We start from the raw sequence: 25,719 nt of genomic DNA on the forward strand, positions 1-25,719 counted from the left end.
GCCAAAGCTCTATTGCAGTTGAAGCTTGTCACTACTGTGGTGGATAACAAAAAAGTAATTTTAAAGTATGCTAACAGCAAAAGGAAGACAAAGAAAACGTTGGTCCATTACTTGATGAGGTTGCTCACCTCACAAATAGGGACAAAGATAAATCAGAGACATTTAATGCCATCTTCGCATCTGTCTTTAACACCAGAGGAGGCTACAACGATGCTCAGGGGGCTGGAGAACCTCTCCTGGGAGGCCAGGCTGAGAGAGTTGGGGGGGTTCAGCCTGGAGAAGAGAAGGCTCCGGGGAGCCCTTCGAACGACCTCCCAGGGCTTAAAGGGGGGGCAGGGGAGGTGGGGAGGGACTCTGGATCAGGGGGTGGGGGTAGGACGAGGGGTTTTAAACTGACAGAGGGGAGATTTAGATGAGCTCTAAGGCAGAAATCCTTCCCTGTGCGGGGGGTGAGGCGCTGTCCCAGGGTGCCCAGAGCAGCTGTGGCTGCCCCCTCCCTGGACGGGTTCAAGGCCAGGTTGGACGGGGCTGGGAGCCCCCTGGGCTGGGGGAAGGTCTCCCTGCCTGTGGCAGGGGGAGTTGGAACTAGCTGATCTTTAAGGTCCCTTGCAACTCAAACCATTCTAAGATTTGGTGATTCTATTATATGGCCGGTGACAAATCACTAGTGGTGCTCCCCAGGGCTCAATTTTAGGGCCAGTTCTCTTCGATGCTGTTAGCAATGACCTGGACACAGGACTCGAATGCACACTAAGTTTGCCAACAATACTAAATTAGGAGGAGCCATTCATTCTCTTGAGGGTAGAGAGGCCTTACACAGAGATCTTGATAGAGTGCTGGGCAATCACCAACTTTATGAAAGTTAAAAAGGACAAATGCTGGATTCTGCACTTGGGACAGTGTAATCCTGGATGTATGTATAGACTGGGGGACAAGAGGCTGGAGTGCAGCCCTGCAGAAAGGGATCTGGGAGTTTTGGTTGATGGTAAGCTTAACATGGGTCAACAACGTGTCCTGGTGGCCCAAAGGGCCAACTGTACCCTGGCATGCATTAAGCACAGTGTAGCTGACTGGTCAAAAGAAGTGACTGTCTCACTATGCTGAACATTGGTGCAGCCTCACCTTGAGTACTGTGTACAGATTTGGGCTCCACTATCTAAGAATGATATGAAAATATGAGAATGTGTCCAAAGGAGGGCAACAAAGATGGTGAAAGGATTAGAGGGTGTGACTTATGTGTAGTGGCTGAGGATACTAGGTTTGTTCAGCTTAGAAGACTGAGGCATGACCTCATTTTCTACAACTTCCTCGCGAGGAGGAGCAGAGAAGGAGGTGCTGATCTCTCTGGTGTCTGGCGATAGGATGTGAGGGAATGGCTTAAAGCTGTGTCTGGAGAAGTTCAGACTGGATATTATGAAAAAATTTTTCACTGAGAGGGTGGTCAAGCACTGGAACAAGCTCCCTAGTTAAGTGGTCATGTCCCTGCGCCTGTCTGTATTCAATGGTGTTTGGACAATGCCCTTCAATATACAGTTTAACTTTTAGTTTGTCCTGTGTGGATTCAAGACTGGGACTTGATGATCCTCGTGAGTCCCTTCCAAATCAGGATATTTTATGATTCTGGTTTCTTGCCTACTTGTGCTCATTGGACTGTTGAGTGAGACCCTGTAACTCAGCCTGGTAAGAATACAACTTTTCCATAAACCAGAAACATCTTTGGAGAATTGTCTGTATTATTTCTGTATCCCTTTCAATCAGATCTCAACAATCTCTCTGTTTTAAAATAAATACCTGTTTGATTTTGCTAGTGTAAGAAGTAATGCTCTGATGAAGTTACTGGAATCATTTCTAGCAGGCGCAAAGTAACTGGAATGTTAACCATTCGCTTAACATGGACAGAGTGAAAAGTGAATGGATGGATATCTGCAAAGGTTGTAATTCCTACCTTGAAGACAACATGAGAGATGATTGGGCCAAGAGAGGGAATCAGTAGCAGAATTTAAAAAGGGAAAGCAAAAAAACAGGCATAATAATTTTTGAAGCCTTTTTCAACCATACAAGCACATCACATTTATTTATGAGGTACCTTCATTTTTTGTTGGCGTGGTAACATGGAAATTCAGATGCGTTATATAGCCATTAGATGTCTATCTGACAAAGATATGGACACCAAAGATAAGGTGTGGTTTTTCTGAACCTCAGAAGCCTTAGGGTGTTTACCCAATCTCTGTGTGGAACATGTGAGCACTGTCCATCTCATTCACAGACCCGGTACCACTGAGTGGTTCTGAGTCCAGCTGTGGGCAGCCAATGACACGGTGGCCCCTAGAAGGAGCCCAGCTGACATCGGTGTGCTTTTCTTTGAGAAGGATAAATTTCGCATGCTGAGAAAACACTTCCTAAAGCTCCACTAAGCTGACCAAAGGGTAAGGTATGGGCCACCAACACTGTGTTTCAGTCAAATGTTAAAGGAAAGCTAGCATAGGTTTAAATAATAGTGTACAGATGGACACAGGAATGCAGGATTTAGAGACATTACTGTGAGCTATGCTGAGGAATAAATACATTAAAACAATTCATTTGCTTCTGTTACATTTTGAGAGGTGAAAGTAGAGGTACCTGCTTCTCTTGATGTACTTGTTACATCAGAAACTCCTTAAGTAGCAGACCTGAGGACTGCTTCCTTAGGTCACAGTAATGCCAAATCCCGCAGGACAGGCAAGCCTCTAAATCAGTCCCAGAGGATAAGTGAAACAGCATTTTTGTACTTAATGTGTTCTTAAACCCTACTTCCAATATCTACGTACACCTCTTTGTCAAACTTTATTTTAGACAGGTATTTCTATATTCATTTTAAAGCTGGTTTACTTAGTCTTTCATTGCTGTTGAATTTCAATGCAAACATAGAAGATTTGTGGTTTATTCGATCACTTAACCAGTGTTCAGAGACTGCGTGCTCCAGTAGTAGAACACTGAAAGATATACAGGGGGGACTAGCATCAACTATGAATGACAATGCAATTTATTGCTCTCTTGTAGCCTTCAGGCAAAGGCTCTTGTCATTAATGCAATGCCTCTATATTCTTAATTTGTGGAAGACTGACCACAGAGAAATGTCCATCATATGAATGCAACAACAAAAAAAAGATATTTAATCATGTAAGCCTTGTGTGGTGAAGATTGCCACAGTAAATTAGCTTCCTTCTGAAGCATACATTTTACTTACTGACTTGCATATCACTCCCTTTGAATACTACTAACACATTCAGTAACACAAAATGCATCACGTAATACTGCAACTTCTCTATTTCACTATAAGACCGGATCACATAGTTTCTCTGCAACTTCTTCTGGAGAAATCTTAAAATCACTGCATGGCTTTACTGAACAAGTTAAGTTGTGAAAGACATACACATGATTATGGTGGAAAGTGTATCGTTATAGTTTCTTTGCACTGTTCAGTGTGGCTGCTGGCAACCTGTACAGTTCAGTCTGAAACAAATCTAAGTAATATTCCATTTGTGCTAATTTTTTATGCTTGTGCTTTGCCCGACTGTTTCAGCTACAATATTTCGACTGGTTTTAGTTATGAGGAAAGATGAAGCAAAGAGGTAAGAATTCTGGCCACTTTGTATTTAATATTTAACCAATTAAAAATCACCTTGGCTTCAAAGAGGGATTGCTGCATCAGTACAAATTAGTACCTTTCTTGGTCTGATAAACATCTAATTCCAAAGCTCTGGATCACTGTAAATGACACAATGAATATACATGATAATTTCATAAGCACTTAGATCCTAGTCTTGATCAGAACTGCAGTTGTTTCAAATTGCACAGGAGACATTCAGTATCTTGCAACACCTTCTGTAAGACAAAAGTGGGAGGGATAGGACTACTACTCTGATAAATCATCCATGAGGTTAAACAGAAACAAAAATATGTGTGGTTTGATCAAAATGAAGGGCTTAGCCCTCTGTTTCTGTATCTTACAACACATCCTGGAAGTGACAGTATAAATGGCCACACGGCTCCACCTCTACATGGAAACATTATCAACATCGGGTCCTCCGGCTCCACGTAAGGATAGCTGTGTTCACCACAGGAGAGATCAAGGCCTGAACAAAGAACAAAGCCCCTTTATGCAGTCACCTATTTTTCCCTGCTTCTTAGAAATGTCACAGCCAAAATGACATTATATTTTACCTCTGTTAAAGGCATCATCCTCATTCAGATACTGCTGTAGGTGTCTGGTTCCCATAAGTATTTTTATTCATATGGACTTTTTTACCTGGGGAGGATGGGAAGTCATCATTCCAGGCTAAAGGAGGGAAAAACTGAAATTGTGTAGATTGTTCTTCCCATTATATTATGAAGGTCCTTTTTATGCTGTTTTGAGCATACTTTCTGAATCAATTTTTGTAATGTGATTCATTGTCCTTCACTTTTCAGAGGTAATCCTTTTGTCTGCTTTTGCCACCTCTCATTCTGTGATATTTGTCAGGACCTCTAGTAACTGTAATCAGTCCAGTCAGCTTTTGATATTTCATGGGGGTGCCAGCTACTGCTGCAGTGCATGAAAGCAGAAACTTACACCATAATTGCTATACAGATCTATTATATGGATCCAGAGTGTGAATTTACAGGGAAAAGGAGGAACTTAGCAGGCTGGAAAACCCTCATTTCACTGCCTTATTCAGTGCACACACAGTAGGACTCAAGACACCCTAATTCTACTGTGACTACAGACAGCTCTGATTCACATCAGAAGGCAACAGAAATAACATTATTCTATCATTTGATGATACGGTAGAAGAACACAAACGGACCACATCATGAAAACCCATGTACTAATTGTAAACAGTCTTCCCCAGACGTACTAGTCTCTATGGTAGAGAACCATGTTTGGATATTTTTTTAAGCTTTCACTCCAGTTTGCATGTCTCCTGTTTCTTTTCTCCCTGGCAGAAAGCCAGCTGGAGGAGCGTCTCTGCACTGCAGTGAAAAGCTGCAGCTCTGGAAAGCTACCATGTCAAAAATAAGCAGCAAGTATTAAGGCTGAATCACCTGAAAACAGAAGGCACTTCTACCAGCTGGTATGAAAATATCTGAAAATCTTTCATCTTCATGTTTTGTCGTCCTGTTTTCCCTCTGTGATCTATAATCCTACTTTCATGATAGAATTTATTGTACACTGGTGTCTATTTGCAGGTTTATCATGTTATTAACATATTTATCTGCTTCAGTGCAATCCCTTGAGACAAACTAAATTAATCCTGCTATGCAGGTTACAACACACAGAAATAAATTAAACCCTTTTGATGCACTAACTCTATTTAGGAGATGTATTTCATAAAGATCATAGCCAGCGGTGTCACCACAATTTAATGTGTAAAAGACTTATTGCACCATCTCCTAGCTTATCTGTTGAGAGCTAGAGCAGCTTTTGATTAAGGATCTCAATTTGAGAAAACTCTGTAAACTAGTAACATCAGTTGTAGCCTGCAGAGATAATTATTCTGGATTATTTTACCCTTTCTGTGGTTGGTTTTCTTCCTGATTTTCTTCTGTCGGAGTCTTATGACACTATAGATTCACATACGCTTGCCGAAATGCTGACAGTCTGAACCTTTTGAGGTTTCAGCTGTGTCCTCACTGCAGGCTTGGTGGGTACTAAGGAACAAAACAGAGCAGGACACTGATTTATCCACCCATCAAGCTTCCTAAACTGTGGCGCACCTCTACGGAAATCTTGCAGACTGCAGGGGGCACAACCTGACCCTGCTTTGGGAAACACGGCATGTTACTGCTGACTTCAGCCTTGTTTTACAAAAGCTGGGCTGCTTTTCCACCCAGGTGCATCAGCACAGGATGGATCTCCCCTTCTCTGTCAGAAAAGACGGATTTTTCTATCTGAAACTACTTTCTGGTGGCTCTCCCTTGTTCAGCATGCAGAAGCCTCATATTTTGAGTTTGCTCAGCCCTTCTACATACTGCATTGAACCGCTTTGAAGATGTGGCTGGCTAGAACTGACTGTGATATGGACTTGGGCCCTCAGTTAAGGCCCCCTCTGGTCACCCTGTTTGTTGAGAAGTCTGTCTACACAGCAGCTGGCAGCGCATGACACGTTCACACCGGCAGCTAGCACAGTTCAGGGAGATTTTTATCGTATGTTTCTGGAATCCAGGAAATCTCACCACTTATCGTTGGAAACCATTACACTTGTCTTTAATTGAAGAGGAAGAGAAACCATGAAAGAGATGAACATCTAACTGTTCTACTTACTACCAAGTGATGGAGAAGAAAGAAGGAATGTAAACGATGATGCCAAGTCTAGGCATCTTTTAGCACTGCGGGCTTCCATGATTTTATTGTGAATATTGCAACAATTCAGCACCAGGCATTCTAAAGTCTCCATGGATTTCTGTGTTTAAGTAACTCTCTCGCACTCAAATCACGAAGGTAACCTAAGCTTCCGGCCGCATCGTTCTCTTAAAGGTCGTAAGCCTGGCTCACGGGTTTCAGCATCCGAGCTTGGCAGCTGGCCCGCTCTTCCCCTGCTAACAAAGGGAGCGCACCGGTGCCCAGACGGGGCCAGCAGCCCCGTTCTCCCACCGCCCGCTGGAGCTCACCGGAGCCGCTGCCCCGGCGGGGACAGCGCCGTGCTCCGCGCCCCACGGACAGGCCGGCCCCGCGCCGGCGGGCCGGGTGCGGCAGGCCAGCGCGGCCCGCACAGCGGACAGGCCGGGGAGGCGGCAGAGACCCGGGGCCCCTCGAAGCCGAGGCTCTGCCGGCCCTGCCCGGGGCTGGGGCCGGGGCCGGTGCCGGCGCGGCCCCGAGGCCCGGGCGGGGCCCTAGCGCGACCGGCGGGCGCAGGGGCCGGGGCGGGCGGGGGCTCTCAGGCCACGCCCCCTCTCGCCGCAGTAGCGCGGGACCACGTGCCAGCTCGACCAATCGGGGGGGGGCTCAGGGCTCTTTAAGAGCCGTGCGCCAGTCACCGCGCGCTGCAGCAGCGGCCGCCGGGGTTGCTATGGAGACTGCGGCCGGGCCGGTCGCTATGGAGACGGCAGCGCCCCGGCCGCCGGGCGGGCGGCAGCGCCGGGAGCCGCGGAGGCACGCGCTGCTTGTCGTGATCGGCGAGATCGGGACGGAGCCGGAGCGGGGGGCGCTGCGCGGCGCCCTGGAGCGCGGTGAGGAGCGGGGGGCGCGGCCCGTGCCGCCGCGATGCAAGCGCGGTCCCCGCCGCAGTCCGGCCCGGGGCGGAGCTGGCGCTGCTCGCCCTGCCCTGCGGCGCCGCCGCCCCGCCGCAGGGCCTCGCCCTCCTCCCCCCGGAGTGACGGCGGTGGGGGCCCGCCGGTCCGGGCGGCGGCTGAGGGGAGGGCTGGTGCCCCACCGGGGACGCCCGGGGGGAGGCGGGGGCCGCTTGTGAGCGCGCCCTGGGGCCGCAGATCCCGGGAAGCGCCCGGTGCGGTGGGAGAGGCCCCGCTGGGCGCGGCTGACGCGGCCGGTGCCCGAGGTGCCCGGAGCGCAGCTCCAGCGGGGACGGGCCCGGTGACCGGTGGCGTCAATAACGAGCCAGCCTGGCTCTGTTCCTGCAGGCTGGCGTGCTTGTAGGCGTTCAGGCCGTGCATTGCTGTATGCCTTTTCTCCCCCTGAGCGTTCTGTTATTTGCATTAGTGAAATGCAGTTAATGCTGGTTTTGAATGTCTTAAAGTTTGAGGACATTTTACAGTTCTGATTTCCCTAAGTTTCTATTTTATTAGTGGGTCAGTGGATTGCACCTTACTTTCACTTTACCCCAAACTTCTATCTTATTAGTTGGAGGATTTGTTTTGCTTGACAGTTTGCCACAGTGCAAGGGGACAGCTGCAAGCAGAGGCCTGTTGTGCTATGGCCTCTCCCTGTCTGTCTAAGGAGCGACTGTGTTGACCAGAGAGGCTGAGGGACGATAAGCCACAGCACTGAACTGCTTCAGGAATGACACTGAGCAAGGCAGGACTGCCATAACATTTTACTCCTTTGTAACCCATAGCACCTAGAGGCCTTGACAATTAGTTAGTCTTTGTATATTAGGGACAGTGTTGTTTAAAAAGAGAGGGGGAAGGAGGTGGTGAGATGGTAGCTCTTGCTTTGTGGTAGTTTCTGATGGCTCCTATGAAAAAGAGAAGGGGGAGGATGTCAGCTACATCAGGACCTTAAGGGAGTCCCTGTACTAATAAGCAGTTTGGTGTACCTCTGAGAAATTAAGTACATAGGACACAGCCTTTGGACTTTGCATGCACTTATTTCCTGTCCCCCCCAGTCCCCATTTCCAAGGCATATTGGTTTAAAAGATGCCGGTGATAACAGTTGTAACTCCTGGCCAAACTGTGTTATTTGGAGATACTTCTGTGACTATTTTCTTCTCAAGTATCAGCAGTACTGAGGAACAGATGGATAGTGCAGTTTCAGAGAGGGAGTGGGTGTAAAAATGTCAAATCTTGTCCAGTTTCTCGCCTTCAGCATCTTTTCCGTCCATCTCTGCTGGCAGGCCACTTACCAGCTACTTTGAGAGGAGTGTTTTATTCCCTTTTCCAAGGGATGGCTTTATTGAGTAAGGGTAGGTCAGATTATGACCATTTGGCCTCTGAAGGCCTCACTTCGAAGGGGCTACTCCTGCTTTCTGCAAAACAGGATGATCATCTTTGCTTGACACTTCACTGATCTGGTATGGCAACCTGTACCCTTACCCATTCCTTGAAATACTGACAGATCAGACTGTAAACTAATGGATTTTGATCTTTGATTATGCATCCATATGTCAATAACCTGGGAATTCCCATTGGAGAGAAAAAAAAAATGTCAGTTTTGCAACATAAATTGTAATTGGCACAGCAGAAGTAAGTCCTACAGTTAGTTTTGTCTGACCAGAAACCTGCTGAAATTCTGCCAAGTGCAGACACTTCTTTGCATGAGAGTCATTTAAGAAGTATTGGTAAGTTACTAGTAGAAATGAACTGCTGAGGGAGATAGGAACCCAGATTTTGGACTTTCCTCTGTCACAGACGCAGAGTAGGACCTCCAGCAAGTCACAGAGGACTGGCAAATTGGAAGATGGATATAAAAAGTAAGAGTAATTAAAGGACAGCAGAGTCTTGATCTGTCAACAGACACTATATTATAATGTTGGAGACAGCTATACTCCCAATTCAGGGAGTTCAAGAAATATGAAAATGGTATACACACAATGATTCTCATTTCTTAAGTGATAGCTTGCTGGGGAGGGTTCACATGAGCTTTGTGTGAGGGTAGAACAGGCTACTGAGCAGATTTGATTTCCTAAGGAAACAAAAGCAGTGTAAATAGCAAAATGCTCCTGCATTTTAGAAAAGCATTTTTAAGTATGGTAAGGGGTTTATAGCCCTGCTAACAATCAGCCTAACAAAATTGGCAAATAAAGTTGGCAAGTAAAGTTGGTCTTCAGTGTTACATACTATACATCTAGATAGGGTTTTCTAAAGGATGAAAAAGCTAGGTTTTGGTTTGTGTTTTTGTTCTCTTGGCTGTGGTGCCCTGTCTGCACAAAAAAAACCAAAACCAAAAAAACACCACCAAAACGACCCCCCCCCAAAAAAAACAAAAAACAAAACAAAACACACACCCCCCAAAAAATAACAACAAAAAACTTCATCAAACAAACAAAATACAACCCCAACACCCACCCACACACACACACCACACCACCCCAAAAAAAAACCACACCAAAACCAACCCATATTACAAAGATATTTTTCAGTGAATAAATATCTTGCTCTGGCTGATTCAAAAAGTGTGCTTTCCCAAACTTCTTTCTATACCTTGGTTCAGGAGAATAAAATAGTGAATATAGGACATTATGGGAACCTGCTTGTTTCCATGTATAGTGCTGCTTAGGCAGGGGTGTTGTGTATCCGTGGGATGCTTGAACAACACTTACACTAAAATGCTGTCTAATAAATTCTGGTCTTGTATTCTGTTCCTGCATGACTTTTGTCCAGTTTTGAAACAGTATCTGAAAGACTAGGTCTGCTATTAGGGGGAAATGCCAAATCTTACAAGCCAATTACCTCAGCAGGAAACTTAAAAAGTTCACAAGGGCATAAGGAAAGACGTGGAAAACTGATGAGTCACATGGTACCTTACCCAAGTTGTACATGTGCAAAGAGTATGAATATTTAGAAACCTTATTATGGTATAGCCTGCATTTTTGTAGCAGGAGGTAGAGTATCCTAATCGGCAAGGACAATGTTCTGGCTCCCATGCCATAGGATGATAAATTGAAACTGTGGCAACCGGCGAGAAATTAGGAGCAACTTCAGACTACCTGGGGTGAAAAAATGTTGAATAAATTGTTGCAAGTAGGATGATGAGTGAGATAATTTCATTCTTCCCTTTCTTTGCTCTGAAAGAAGATCTATTCTTTCTGCATCTTAGAGGATGTAGCAGTACCTCAAATAGCATTTATTGCTGCAGTAGGACACCATGACAGTGACACAGCAGCTAGAGTCAGCAGGATTTGCCCTGCAGAGTGCCACCTTGTTCTTGTCCCGGTCAGAATGCTCATCAGTACTGCATTAAGATGTACTTATACTGGACATTAGTTTAAACAGTCACGCTTTCCAAGCGTATAGTGTAGGAAAACATTTTGTTCACCTTCTTGCTCCCTGTCTTTCGTGTTTCTTTTGTTCCTTTCCTGTGCCCAAGCTGAAAGGAACAGATGTTCTGTGACACCAAAGGTGGTGATAAATTGTTTTTTTGTTTTGTTTTGGTTTTTTCCTTTGTTGTTCACAGGGTTTACTGAGGGACTTTTGTGCACTCTGCAGTGCAGACTGTCAGGTAATAACCTATATTATTCTACTGTGTCAGCTGTCACCAGAAAAAGAAATTAAGAACAAAGTTTTCTTGATCTGCTGTACATTCTACAGGCCTTTAGACTACTGAACTGTGTGATACATTGATTACTAACTCTGTCTTGATTATGTGTAGAAAGCTGGAACTTGTAGCCTAGAAGATCCTGTTTCCCACCAGTGGCCAGCAGAAGCTGTTGCACAACACGGAGTTACTGTGTTGGAGAACTAGAACTGCAGTAACTGGGAATACCTTCATGAAAAATCAACATGCATCACTTGAAAGAAGGCAGATATCAGATGCAGTAAAACTATATTTTATGCAAGAGAGGAGATGCCTCCAGAAGATGGTGGAAAAAGTCTCAATGAGGACCCCATCAATAAACAATGGGCTTGAAATTCTTGTTTTGGTTAACTATTAGAAGTCTGTGGCATTGGCCTTCAACATCTGTACTTCAGCAGGCAGCAGCACAAGAGGCTGGAGTATTCATTGGAGTATCACTATTCATGCAGATATCCTGGTTTTGTTCATGGTGCCAACATGTAGTATCACACCACCTAGGAGAGGATTGTCCTTAGTGGGATGTGCAGATTTGTGATCTGTATTGTTTGATGTTATCCAGAATGTACAACTGCTCACACTGGGGTCTGAAGGTGACTTCCCCAGCATGGCATGGTGACACTTGCTCTGGGAGCAGATGCTGCTTCCTGCTGTGACGTGAAAGCAATTAGCTTACAAAGATTATATAGATTAAAGAGCAACTCAAAGGGTCTCAGTGGGATCAGGGATTTTGAAGGAGTTATTAGGCAGAGCAAGTGGGGGGGGTGGTTGCTTTTGTGACTTCAAGGATGCACAGGCTGTAAGAGCAGAGAAGCTGGTGTCTCTGAGCTGTTCAGTGGTAGACCATCTCTACTAGTGACCAATGCTGGATAATACAGAAGATGTAAACCTAACATAATGTATTTGCTTGGTTAGGCAGTAGTGTAATTTATTTAGCCTCAATTCCTGGTAGCTTAGTTTCACTTGCATGAAGCCCAAGTTGAATGAAGACTTGCTCACCACATGTACTTCTGGGATAGATGTTTTGTGGAAGGTAAGCATTTTACGGCTCTCTGCTTCTGAAGATTTTCTCCATTCTAAGTATGATCTTTCTGGTTCTTGTGTGTTGTGTTAACTTATCTATCTCCACTATTGTTTCTAGAGTAATATGTGTAATAATAACAGCTCGCTTTTTTTTTTTTTTTTTTTTTTTTTTTTTTTTTTTTTTTCTCCCTGTTGGGCAGGAATTCGTTCCTGGAACATTAATGTTCTGTCCTGTGACCTGAATCAGCAACTGCGACTCTTTGTAACCCGACACCTGGCTCACTTTTCTTCAGAAGTCAAAGGTCAGCTTTTTGGTTTATCAGCTTTAACTTTTCTTTTGGATTTGAAAAAAAGTACAGAATGAAGCTTATTGTGATTTAGAATGTCAAATTCAATTAGTGAGCTGTTCACTTAGGATTCTGCAGATGTGAATACTAGAGACCATCTTAAGAATCTGTTGGGTGCAAGGAATTAAACTTAAAATTACATATCTAACTACGGAGAATAGAATTAATAGAAACATGTGCTGTTTAAAAGACTGTTAAGCTAGTAAGTTAGAATTTCTCCGTCTTCTGTACCTTATTGAGGTGGCACAATGTGGTTTTACTTTGTAAGCTATTTATTATCTATCTCTTCCTTTTGGGTTTTAGAATGCACTTTTGTATGCACAAAATGTGTTGCAAGTAGTGTGTAAGACTAGTCAAATGACTTTTTGAATCCCTTTTTTGAAGGCCTATATCCTGAGAAGAATAATGAATAAGAGCATTATAAAAATGACATTCACAGTTAGAAACTGCGCTTGCTTATCTTGTGGAAAGCTTGAACTCTGCTTAGACTGTTTATAATACTTTTATGTAATGTATGTTAAAGTTACTATAGTAAGCACAGATGACACTGTTGCAAAAGCTTTTTTATATAAGACTGTCTTATAGCTCACTGTATGTTTTACACTCTTGACAAAGCTTCTGAATATATTTCCAGTTGGGGAAGCTGTTCTCCTAATGGATATCTGTGAAAGAAGGTGCCTGGACTCTCCTCAGACGTGCCACTGACTGAGAGATCTCTTAACTTTCCTGTGACTTCTTAACATGGAGATAGAAAGTCTCCCTCCTTGCGAAGTAGTGTGTATATACACAAGCTTACAGGATTAAAATACTGTGTATGAAACATCAGTTGAAGCACTCAGCAGATCTGTGTAAATTTGAAGCAACTGTAAGAGTCTATGGTACAAATAGACTAAGCAGTAACAAGTCACCATGAGTATAACATTTGTCCAAGAATTCTTATAACTCAGGGTTGAAATATCTCGATTAATATTAGAGACATGTATCCCCCTCACTTCCTTTGTTTGGTTCCTGTGGAGCAAAGGGTGATAACTGTGATACCAGTCTATAAAGAAGGTGCCGTGAGGGATCTGAGGAATTGCAGGTCTGTTAACCAACTGTCAGGTCTACTGGGCAAATCCATAGTAATTATGATAAAGAGCAGAATTAGTGTCTACCTGGGAAGTATCACCATTGGTTCTGCCAAGGGGAGTCCTGCTTTTCAAATGTCTTGAAGTTCTTTAAAGAGATCAGCAAACATAGATGAGTGATTTAGTCTACAATCCAAAAATGTTTGGAGAATTGAAGTTCATGGTTTAAGGAAGCCTGTTGGCTATAGAATGAGGGACCAGGCTTTCACATGAAGAAGTTACAGAGGAGGATGGATGAACAGAAGTTCTGATGTAAATAGCCAGCTCCATCAGTAGAGGTGAATTGCATGTTGAGTTCAGCAAGGTACGTGCTGCTTAACACAGCTACTTAAGCATTAAAGGGTGAAGCAGTGAGGCAAGTTTGATAATCAGAATGGTTTTGGTCATTCTCCAAGTCCCCACCCTTACCATCCACATCTTGGGAGGTGTGACTGGAGCCCTTGCTAGTGAAGACTGAGGCAAAAAAGTAATTGAATACCTCAGCCTTGTCCATATCCCAGGTGACCAAGTCTCCCTTTTCCAGAGGGGGGCCCACATTTTCCCTAGTCGTCTTTTATCATCGATGTACCTGTAAAAGCCTTTTTGTCGCCCTTCATGTCCCTGGCCAGATTTAATTCTATCGGGGCTTTGGCCTTCCTAACCTGATCCTTGGCTACCTAGACAGTTTCTCTGTGTTCCTCCCAGGCTACCTGTCCTTGCTCCCATCCTCTGTAGGATTACGTTTTATGTTTGAGCTTGGCCAGCAGCTCCTTGGTCATGCATGCAGGCTTCCTGGTGATCTTACCCAACTTCCTCTTTGTTGGGATACATCGCTTCTGAGCTCAGAGGAGGTGATCCTGAATACCAACCAGTTTTTTGGGCCCCTCTTCCCTCCAGGGCTTTATTCCATGCTACTCTGCCAAGCAGATCCCTGAAGAGGCCAAAGGCTGCTCTCCTGAAGCCCAGGGTAGTGAGCTTCCTATGCGCCCTCCTCACTGCCCTAAGGATCTTGAACTCCACCATTTCGTGGTCACTGTAGCCAAGGCTGCCCTGAACTTCATGCTCTCCACCAGCCCCTCCTTCTTGGTGAGAACAAGGTCCAGCATAGCATCTCTCCTATACTGAAGAATAGTCTCTATATATGGCTTCTTGGGTGCTGCAATTCAAGCTTAGGTTTTGTTTATGCAGGTGTAGCTCTTGCAGTGTAAGACATTTCCCAGATACTGTTATCTCTTCAAAAATGATACGCCAAATAAGCTATTTTCTATCAAATTTAGTAAAGTAATCTGAGGCAGGCTGCACTTCTGTACACTGTAAAAGTAACTCCTGGGATGAATTCCTTACCCCATTTAGTATGAACAGCACTATTGTAGCTGAGATGAGTTAGTTGCAGCTTGGGCAACATCTACAGGAAGTGCTAATGTCGTTGATCAGTTGGAGCAGGGCAGGCAAGTTTTGAGTGACACACTGACTAAAATGGTTGGGTTTTCTGTCCTAACTTACAGCTTTTATTTACACAGAGTTCCCCCAGACTAGTCTTTAGGCCCCTTAGCAGGTCTTGCCTTTGTGCTTGAGTTTGTCCTGTGGGTCTGTTGAATAAAGGTATCCTGATGCTTCAGGATGGTTAAATGTGGCTATTTGGTCAATTCTGTCTCCAGATGTGCTTGTTTTCTGGAAGATGATGCAGGCAGTTTGTATAACAGATGTATTTGTCTTTGATAGTTCAATAGCTTTGGAAATCACCTGGTCGAGAAGAGTCAGGGAAAGAAAGTGGGTGGTGGTCAGATTCTTCTTCTTAGGAAAATACATTGTGACCTAGAGCTATTGCAGTCTCTCTGCTAGCAGTGACTGATACTACTAAAATCTCTTACCATGCTGCTTTTTTGATATTGTGGTATCACTAAGGATCGTAATCATATTAAACAGTTTGGGATGACTTTCTTTGTAGGGTAAATCAGTCTCATCTTGCTCATCTGATTTCACCAAGGGAGTTGAAATTGTCCATAAAGACTTGATACTGAATTGGAGGCTTGCAGCTTAACGTGTTACTAAATATGCTGCCACTCTTCCTCAGAGCCCCTCCCCATCATTACACATCTGCAGAATTTCCTGTGGGACTACACGATCCTGCCAACATTGCACAACATCTATTTGCTCTAGTACTTATTGGGAAAGGAAAAGCATAGCTGGCTTTCAGCTGTTACTTCTTTTTGTGTGGTCAGCAGTATAGATGTGAGATATTCTGGCCTAGGGAGCACAGATTGGTCTTTGGAGCAGATCAGTTACTATAGGTGGCTGCTTTGTCTGTGGCAAGTATGTACAGCTGGCATATGTCATTTCTGTGTTAGAGACCCCTGACAGCACTTAAGGCAAGAATAGCCAGGCAGAGACAGGCTTTGGGATTATGAAGGTCCAGAGAGTAGGTTTGCCTCAAACTAGATAATTGCACATTCCTGTTGTCTGATTCAGTAAGCATGGATCTTGAACTGCAGCAAGATGATCCCTCAGAAGGGGTCTATCCATGGACTCAAGAATACTGAGGCAAAAGGGGCAAGCATGGAAATAAAGGCCATGATTTAAAATGTATTAAGCAGCTGTCTAGAGCTGTAGAAAAAGATGACAGTCAATACAGCTGAAAATTGCAGCAGGAGACAGTGTAGTTTAGAGATGAATGCTAAAAGGCTTAAACTGATGAGTTATAGTATAATCCCAGGATTTATTTGATGGTGGTGGATCTTGAGTGTAGACAGGTTTCTCCCAGTGACAGCAAGAAGCTATGGTTACGGCATGGTTCTGGGGAAGGAAGTGGGAAAAATTGCTACAGGAGACATTTCAGGTCACAACTGATAATGTAATCTAGAAAAAGCTCTAAGTGTAAACTGGGAACAATCTTGACTGCATTCTGTATGTACCATCAGATAATACCCTTTGGAAGATAGCTGCGTTCTTAAACAAATGCTCTTTTAGCTATGCTGCTGCTGCTTGAACAGCTATTCTATACTGATTACTTTCATGGTTAAAAATCTTTCTAATTTATTTTTTTAAACTTCTGTTGCAACTTGCTGCAAATTCATTGATGCATATCCTGTAATGGCCCTATGAAGATGTACATTCATTGCCATTCTGCTCAAGATGGACATATATAAAACTAGAAACTTATTAACGGTAGGAGTTGTTCAGCTCTACACTGTACATGCACTCTTGTTCCCACTGTGGTCATAGAGAAGAGTGGCTGCAACTTATTTCCTCTTAGTATTCATAGCTTGGTGTTAGCTCCTCTGAGCATAAACCTATACTAGAGATCTCCTGAGATCCCTTCCAGTTAATGTTTTTATGATTCCATACTACTTGCAAGATCACAGTCTTGCTTGTATGAGGACATGTACCTCCACACCGGTATGCTTAGCAGTGTCTCTGGAGGATAAAACTATCCTTTTCAGAAGTATATGCATTAATCTCAGAATATCATTCCCTTAATGGTTGATGTTTGTGCTCTGTGATTAGGGAAAAGTCATCTGGAGCACAAGAGTTACTATAAAGCCAGAGTAGTTCTTTGACCTTCTATTTAATGCAAAAGCTTCTCACTCTACAGACTTGTAACGACCGATAAGAGTTTGACACCACTGGCAAGAAACAAAAGACAGGGCTGGTAATACAATGTGACCACGTAAAACAGTCTACCTAACAGAATATTCCAAGACTTTCCTATCTGCAATTTTGTACTTGGTTACAGTAGTTATTTCCAAACTGTATTTGTATTATGTTAATGTGTAGTGTTTGAAACTGAAATCAAAATGTATCTGCAGTATTCTGCGGGAACAGAGGGCAGAGTTATCCCTCTGACAAGTTTTTAGTCTGTTTAGAGATAAGGAACAAATGAGTCTCAAATGTGGTACAAACAAGAGGAGAAAAGCTAAGGACAGAGCTGATAATGGTGAGGTGGTGACTAATGCACCTTATGACACTTGGTTTGTTGTTCAGTTTTTCTTAAATGTTTTGAATTCCCCTTTTTCTGTGCTAACTTGCTGGCTCTTTTCTGAGTATCACAAACTCCAACCAGGGGTAGTTCTGGATGGCAGCAGCAGAACAGAAGAAGGTAGGAATAGTTAAGGAAGACCTTGCATTACAAACTTTGTATGTGTTATGGACAATTTGGAAGCTAGTAAATGGTTTGAAGGAGGAAGAGGGTAATGTGATGAGAAAAATGAACAGAAGTGTCAAACCAATTCAAGGGAAATACTGAAAGCCCCACGTGCACTTTTGCACAGTTGTCAGTTGTCACTGGCTGTAGTTTAAGACCATGTACAGTGTCTCTTTGTGCTGGATGTTAATAGTTCTTTACATCCAAAAGGGACAGTCTTGTTCGAATAAAAATTGACGTGGTGCAAGGTGAAATGATCAAAGTAATTACTTCTCAGCACAAGGGAAGTATGCTTCCTGATATCTGTTGGTTTTGATATTCAGAGAAAATGGCTTATTTTTCTGAAAACAGTGCTCTCTGCACGAATATTAGCAGCTGCTTTCAGTCTGACTAGGGGATTTTAAATATCTAAACAGCCATCCCAGCGATCTTTCCTCTCAAGTCATACTTTGTGTTAGTCTACAGAAAACTTTTTATAAGTAACTAACAGCATAATTGAAAATCAAGCAATTAAGAACAACATTCAGGTTGAATTTGATGGAACAAACGCTTGAAATAATGGAACATTGATGAGATACTTTTCTTGCCTCTGTAAAAGAATTATCAGAAATATTAAACACTTTCAAGTATTAGCTTGCATGTTCCTTTGCAAACTTAATGTTTTATGCTGAAAGTCAGCTGCGTTTGTGTAACAGTCTAATAATTAGCTGCCTTGCAGGCAGATGGCGTTCAGGCTCTGAAGCCTTTCATATTCAACCTAATACACATGCTTCACATCCTACCAATGCCTTTGGTTTACACTTAATGCCAGCTGAGGATGCAGATATATCTGCCACAGCCACTGAGGATGTAGCAAAGTTTCACTATAGTTCCTGAAGGCAGCTGTCTTTTTGGATAAGTACTCTTCGAATGCTATTAACTCAAGCTAGGAGAAGAATCTGGTTTTACTGCCTCTCTAGAACTTATGGGCAGCTACAAAGGATGGTGGCTTTCCCTTCACAAGGGACAGTAAGTACAAGTTGCATTGGGAGAAGCTTCAACTCAAGGTAAGAAAGAAATTTTTTACTGTGAGAACAATCAGTCATAGAAACAACCTCCACAGGGACATGGTAGAGTCCCCATCACTGGAAGTATACAAGATGTGATTGGACAGGGTGCTAGATAGTATCATCTGTGTTCCTTTCCCCATGAAAAGTTGGACCAGATGATCTTTTGAGGTCCTTTCCAACCTGGGCTGTTCTGTGCTTCTATGAATTCAACTTTGCAACAGTTGTAAAGAACAAGGAGTTTTACTAGTGGCACAAATCAGATTGTGTTAAATTACAAACCTGATGAGCAAATGCAAATTCACGAGTCTACTATGCACATCTTAGACTCAAAGTCTGCATTTGATCCTCCTTTTACAGTAACAAATACAGGTTAATGTTTTTACTTGTACAAGTGACTCATTTTCTTCATGGAACTTGGAATGGCTTTCGGTGTCAGCTTGTGCCATATACTTTTTTCCACTACACTGCTTAGTTAGTTTTCAGTGATCAATCTCAAGTGCATGACAGAAAAAAATCTGCCTTGTTTATTCAAATTATAACTCCCAGTTAGTACAGATTGCATGTTTGTGTGTTCAAGCCAAAGCTGTTCTAGACAAGAGGCAAAAGACTAATTGCTTGTGAAAATTCTATTACAGTGAAAGTGTATGTTCCCCACAATTGTGGCCCCTTGCTAGAGAGATTTCTGTAACATAGATCATCCAGTGGTGGATTTTGTTCAGCTCTTAGCTGTTTGTAAAAGGACTGCTATGTCCTAAATTTGCATGTTTAGGTAGTAAAAAAGTCAGTAGTTAGCTTTTATTTTTTTTCACAGATGCAGTAATGATTTTTGGACTTTTATATATTTTGTCTAGTCCTTGATCAATTATGTTTCCTGTACCATTTGTCTGCCAACATACTTCTGACCAGAGAAATATAAAAGCAAACACTTGTCAGCTTCTGTGCTTCTTCCTTATGTGCTTGAGGGCTGTATTTGCTCTCATAGTAACCATGCTGAGCATGACCTCAAAGATCCCGTGAATTGAAGTCTCCCAAAATACAGTTTCCCATGCTGTAAGTGCAGCTCATGTTTCTTGTTGCTACATGTGGCTGCAGCAATCCCAAGCATTGTTCTTTTCAGATGACTTCTGTCACAAACAGCTCTGGTAAAGAATATCTCTGTGGCACTTGCGAGCACCACCAGGATCTACCAGTCAGACATACTTTAATCAGTTACTTGTGCCTGGTTTACCTAATGGTTCCTTATAGGGAAGTTATTCCATACCCTTTTGAAGAGGGTCCCAATACGGAGAGTGGCCCGAGTAACGACAATCACACCGATGCAGCTACACGTCGTCCCCCTCTATTGCCCGAATCGCTGGGTTATATCCTCTGCACAGCAAGCACCCGCTGTTCACGCGCCCCACACCCCTTGATTATTGGTCATAAGCAACTTATCACACACCCAAAGGGAAACTGTGATGGGCAAGCATCTTGCGGTTTGCTGCATACTTGTGCTTAGCTTAGCCAGATACATAGCTGGGAAAATTCCTCATTAACAGATACAGTTCCTCCCAACACAGCCCTTCAAGGTCATCCTCATAACACAGCTGTTGTTAGCAGTCTGATCTCCGGCCTGGGTTGTCCAAACCTTGCAACAAAATATCATGGCCATTCTCTGTCAGAAATTCTACTACATATCCCCCTTTTTCTTTTTGGACAATCCAGACTTGATTCATGACCTTTGTCAGCCCTTTTCATATTCATGAAATACAAAGACAGACAGCTAAAAATAAAAGCAGACAGTAAATAAGCAAGCGGAGGCCTTCTCTTAATAAACTAGCTAGCCATCCACTGATTACAAGACATTGCTATGGTCGCTGATTTAAATCAAGTGTTAGAAACACATCATATCCTGTTGACCCAAAACCTGTGTCTCCTTGAATGTCGGAAGGACCATTCAGAGGTGATTGATGCAAGGGATGTTTTGACTCTAAAGCAACAATTTGAGCAATTTTACTACCTTTTGGAACAGTTACCGGTGGTTGTAATGCATATGCCATAATTTGGATTTGACCTGTTTAATCTGCATCAATGACACCAGGGAGCACAACTACGCCCTGCTTTCCTGTGGACGATCAGCCAATTAATAACCCACCCACTGGGGAATTTCTAGAAAACAAAGGTCCATATGCTGTGGTTGGTATAAGTGTCACAGAAGTACTGGTTAATGTGGTCTCTACTGCTGTTGTCACATCAACTCCGAGGCTTCCTGGGCTCGCTGGTGTGTGGTCGAGTAGGAAACCTGGGGGGTTGAGACCTTGACTTGTGTCTTCGCGCGAGGTCCCTTGGCGCTGCGCCTGTCATTTCCCGACTTTCTGCAGGCCACAGTTGCATGAGTATCTGTATTGCAGGTATGGCACCAAACAGGCTTGGTGCATCTATGTTTCCAATGACCTGTCTCACCACAACGATAGCATGCGCTCGTGGTCTGACTGCTTTTAGCCAGCTGCCTCTTTGGCCGTCCTCCACTACTTCTCAACACAGCAGCCATCGCCGTTAATGGTTGATGAAAAGTTTCCTTCATGGCTGCCGAGAAAGCTGCAGCTTGGTTCGGTTGGTCAGTCCGAGATGTTAACAGCAACATGTCATCTACCCCCGATCCTTGTGGGAGTGTGGCTATTAGGTGCTTGGTGGTTGCATTACTATTGCCAAAAGCTAGTGCGCAGAACAACTGTGTCTGCATGCCCCCAGTGAGTTCCGGAGCATCTTTCAACGCCGCATGGAGTCGGTCGACGAATTGGCTAAAGGGTTCAGTGGCCCCGTGTTGCACCGTTACATACGATGGTGCTTTCTTCTTATCTGGTACCACTAACAATGCACGATGAGCCAATGATTGTGACTGCTGGTGGACCGGAGTCGGCAGAGCTAATTGGGTAGCTGTTGTCAAATATTGTCCGTCCCCAATTAGCATCTGAGCTGTCACTCCATATAGTGCATCTCTCTGTTGTCGGGGAACACTGGTTTCTGGTACCGCTAGTCTCTTCCAGTCTTTCCCACAGCAAAAATTGTGATGATGATAGAAGCAGTGATGCTATCTGCTTACTATTATTTGGACATAAAACATCAGCTGTAAAAATGAACTGTATAATGTTTCTCGCTGCCTCAGATCGTAGCCCATAAGTGGTCACAGTTTGTTTGGCCTGGTTCAAGATCTTCCAGTCATGAGGTTCCCAATTAGGACCCCCATCCGTTGTCACTACCGGGCAGGCCAACGCCCCAGCAGCATGCCAGTCCCCTTCTAACAAGGCACCACGAATCCCCCCACTCCATCGGGGCTGAGCTAAAAGCGGAGCTGGTTCTGGTGAGGGTGACGGGAGTGGGTGTGGGGGGGCTGCCGGCAGCGCTTCCTCTTCTTGTCATTGTAAATGCAGAGTTCTGTTCTGTAGCTTAACTTCTGTAATTTTCTTTCAAGTTCTCGGACGTTGTCACTGTCCTTTTCTGATGTTTGACTCTCTTGCTTTAATTCGGACAGAGCCGCTGTCTCACTCTCTGAGCCAGGCGCTGTACCGCATTCCGCGGGCACGCCCCCTTGTTCTCCAGCGCCGCCTGATTTCTCTGCCGCTTCTTGCGCGGTGGAGCAAACAGGAACACTTGGTGCCGTGCCCTTAATAGAGCGGAGCTGCTGATTAACCCCAAAGAAGGTGGCTAATCGTGACGGGCGGTTGGTTTCGGCAGGGACCGGCGGGGATGGTACAGCGCCGATAGCCGCCATAGTAGCAGCAGCTACTTTCTTTCCTGCTGGCATCTCCCGCAGAGCTTTTATGATCGTTCACCAGACCACCCCTTGCTGTCGTGCTTCACTGCCTTTATTGCCTCCAGTGATGGTCTCGTCCCACAATAAATCACCTACTTCGCGCCACTCCTGTTGGCTAAATATTAGCGAGGGGTCACTCATTCTGACCCGTTTTCTAGCCCACTTAATCAGATTGTGGTCATCTCCTTCTTTTTCACCTCTCTTAGAGAGCATACTAAGAAGCAGTTTTATTGCCGTGTCCGTTTCCATCGCGGTCTTACCTCCTGGCAAGGCTCAGTCAGCCAGCTGACTCGGTTGCTCGCATCTCCTTTTCGCAGCAGCTCACTTGCTCACCACTCTCCGGCTCCCAGATCGAAAGTTCATTCGATGCTGCAGAGTCTTCGATCCGTATTTAAACATCCGACTTCAGAGGCTATACAGCATCCTAGCCAACCTGAGGGTCCCTGTTCAGGGCGCCAAATGAAGAGGGTCCCAATAATAATAATACGGAGAGTGGCCCAAGTAACGACAATCACCCCGATGCAGCTACACGTCGTCCCCCTCTATTGCCCGAATCGCTTGGTTATATCCTCTGCACAGCAAGCACCCGCTGTTCACGCGCCCCACACCCCTTGATTATTGGTCATAAGCAACTTATCACACACCCAAAGGGAAACTGTGATGGGCAAGCATCTTGCGGTTTGCTGCATACTTGTGCTTAGCTTAGCCAGATACATAGCTGGGAAAATTCCTCATTAACAGATACAGTTCCTCCCAACACAGCCCTTCAAGGTCATCCTCGTAACACAGCTGTTGTTAGCAGTCTGATCTCAGGCCTGGCTTGTCCAAACCTTGCAACAAAATATCGTGGCCATTCTCTGTCAGAAATTCTACTACACACCCTTCATCTTTCTTGTTTTATCAATGTCTTCCAGATTTACCTCTTTGAGATGCTGGCCTCAGAAGTGTGTAGTGTTCAAAGTGGGGTAGAGCTATGTATTTACACAGTATCACAAGACTTTTTTATTCTTTTCCTAATTTCTAAGAGTATCATAACCTCAAGATCTCTCCCCAGTGGTAATAGCTCTAGTTAGTCATTTCATATGTGATTTATACTGCTAAATAAAATAGCGAATGAAATTCAGTATTGTCGCCTCTCCCTCAGTAGCTCAGCCTCAGCCATGCTAATAACTTGGTATTATCTACTAACTTTGCCATCAGTCTGATTTCTTCCTTTTCAGGTTGTTTATGGTGAACAGCACAAGTCCTGGTGTAGGCTTATATGACATGCTTTATGAAATAATAATTACACTATATCAATACAACCTTTGAGATTTTGACAAGCTTATTTGTTTTTTATTAAGAAGTAAGGTCATATCTTCTGTAATGCTATGCTGATTGGCATTCATTTTATATTCTATTTGAATCTTTACTGCTGATGGGTTTTCCAGTCTTCTAGGACTTAAATGTCAGAGCACTGGAGCTCATATTGGAAGCTGAGAGCTTCTTAGTGAACCTCTTAGATTTTGTACAGAAATTATCCGTTCTTAGTCTGATTGCTGCAATCTCCCACCACCATTACTGTTAAAATAGAAATAATTTGTCTCTAAAATGTATTCTTAATTTCTTCCAAATACAGAACAGAAATATTTACTAAATATTTCTGGCTCTATTTGACCTGCAGAGCTAAATTTTAAAACAAGAGATGGCACAAAAGCAAAAACTTGTAAGTTCATATATAAATCTTTATTTCAAAATGCTGCTTTTACCATCTTTAACAGATATTTTTAACGCTAAAACTCCTCTAAAAACTACACATTTAGAGTTTCCTTTGACAATAATATTGGACTGCATTTTATGCATTTGAAGCCAGCATACTGAACCTTCTTTGGCAGGCCAGTTTAAGAAGTCATCAGGATTAATCTTTATTTTCTTTTTGTGTATTTCAAAATGTTCTTTTGTTCATAAAGTACACACTATGGTTCTCACTGTGATACTGAAAAGGCTACTTGGTAAAGATAAGAAACCAGAGCTCCAATAAGCTATTTTGCACTTCAGCTAAGCAGAGATTAATTTAACATTAGTTACTTGCTTCCACACTGTTCTGTCAAAATGTTGATTACTGACTGAAAGAGCAAATGGTGCTTCTCGCACTCAAAAATTCATGTAAGCATTAAACTGACCCTCTGCATCTGACATTTCTGTGCATAGTTGTTATACATTTGAAACTGCTGAGGCCTTGGTAAAATCATATAGATTCTACTCAAGTGAAGCATCATTCCTATGAAAGAAACAATTTTTCATAGATGCTTTGGTTCTGTTAGGCTCCTCTACTGGAAAGTAAAGTGAAGATTCCGTTCAGCTTTTTAAAAGCAAGTAATATCAAAGGAAATGCTTTACTGAATCAGTCCAATATTCTGCCTCCTGAAGTAGCAACAAGAGATGTAATTCAGGGGAGCACATGAGCCTAACTGCTTTTGATTGCCCTTTTTCCCCCCTCATAGGTTCCTCACTATGGATAATGCTTGGACTAGGGATATTAAAGAGCACACCATGAGCAGCTTCTTTCAGTAAAAGTTGCTTAATCCCTCTTGAATCTACAAATGCTATCTGCCTCCACAGTCATGTGTAGCAGCAAGTTCATGTAATTCACCGTCTGCTATCTAAAGAAGAAATTCCACTTCTGTTTTAAGTTGATTTCGCTTTACTAAGTGCTCCCTAGCTTCTACCATTGTAGGATTTGGTGAGTAATGACCCAATCTATTAGCTTTATTTTATTTTTTTTTATTTTCTTTTTAATAAGTTCATTTCTAAATTGAATTGAATTGAAGAGTTCTGGACTTTTAAGACTCTTATGATAATGCCACTGTTCAGACCTCTTAATCATTTTGATTATCTAAGCTAAACCTAAATTGATAGACACAACACTATGATATGCAGCAACAGCATGCAGTGCTATCCTAGATCATCTTTTACCCTTATCAAGATAATAGAGAGTTCATGAAGCTATACTTCCAAAGGATGGAAAGAACACGTCACCTTTGAACAAGGAACTTTAGCAAAATACTGGATTCCCTATTTTAATGAATACTCAGTATTACTGCCTGTCTATAATCGTGGACCCTATTTATGGTATGGTGCTTATATGACTTCTTGTAGTACTTTAAAATAAAGATAAGGTTCCCAGTTCTCACCCTCAGCTGTTGTTCATGAGTTGACATCACCACAAAATAAACCCTCCTACTTACACTCCTGACTTCAGCATCCTCTGGAATATGACTGGCTTGTGTAAAATTTGGTTGCAGTGAGTGTGCCACTGACCCGGGCTCTGGCAGCTGGGGCCTGCTGCTGGAAAGC

The 25,719-nt window shown here is 43.4% G+C and overlaps 1 protein-coding gene across 1 annotated transcript in view; it reads left to right on the forward strand.

Annotated features, from left to right (window-relative positions):
• The first annotated feature begins 6,987 nt into the window (after positions 1 to 6,987).
• Positions 6,988 to 25,719, forward strand: part of MAP1A (microtubule associated protein 1A) — a 74,323-nt gene continuing 55,591 nt past the window's right edge. Inside the window, exons 1-2 of the mRNA XM_033011833.2 lie at positions 6,988 to 7,188; positions 12,148 to 12,249. Coding sequence (XP_032867724.2) covers positions 7,029 to 7,188; positions 12,148 to 12,249 — 262 coding nt within the window. The 5' untranslated portion in view covers positions 6,988 to 7,028. The remainder of the gene's footprint in view (positions 7,189 to 12,147; positions 12,250 to 25,719) is intronic.

Source organism: Tyto alba, unplaced genomic scaffold (genome assembly GCF_018691265.1).
Source record: "Tyto alba isolate M040663 unplaced genomic scaffold, T.alba_DEE_v4.0 Super-Scaffold_41, whole genome shotgun sequence".
Lineage (NCBI taxonomy): Eukaryota > Metazoa > Chordata > Aves > Strigiformes > Tytonidae > Tyto > Tyto alba.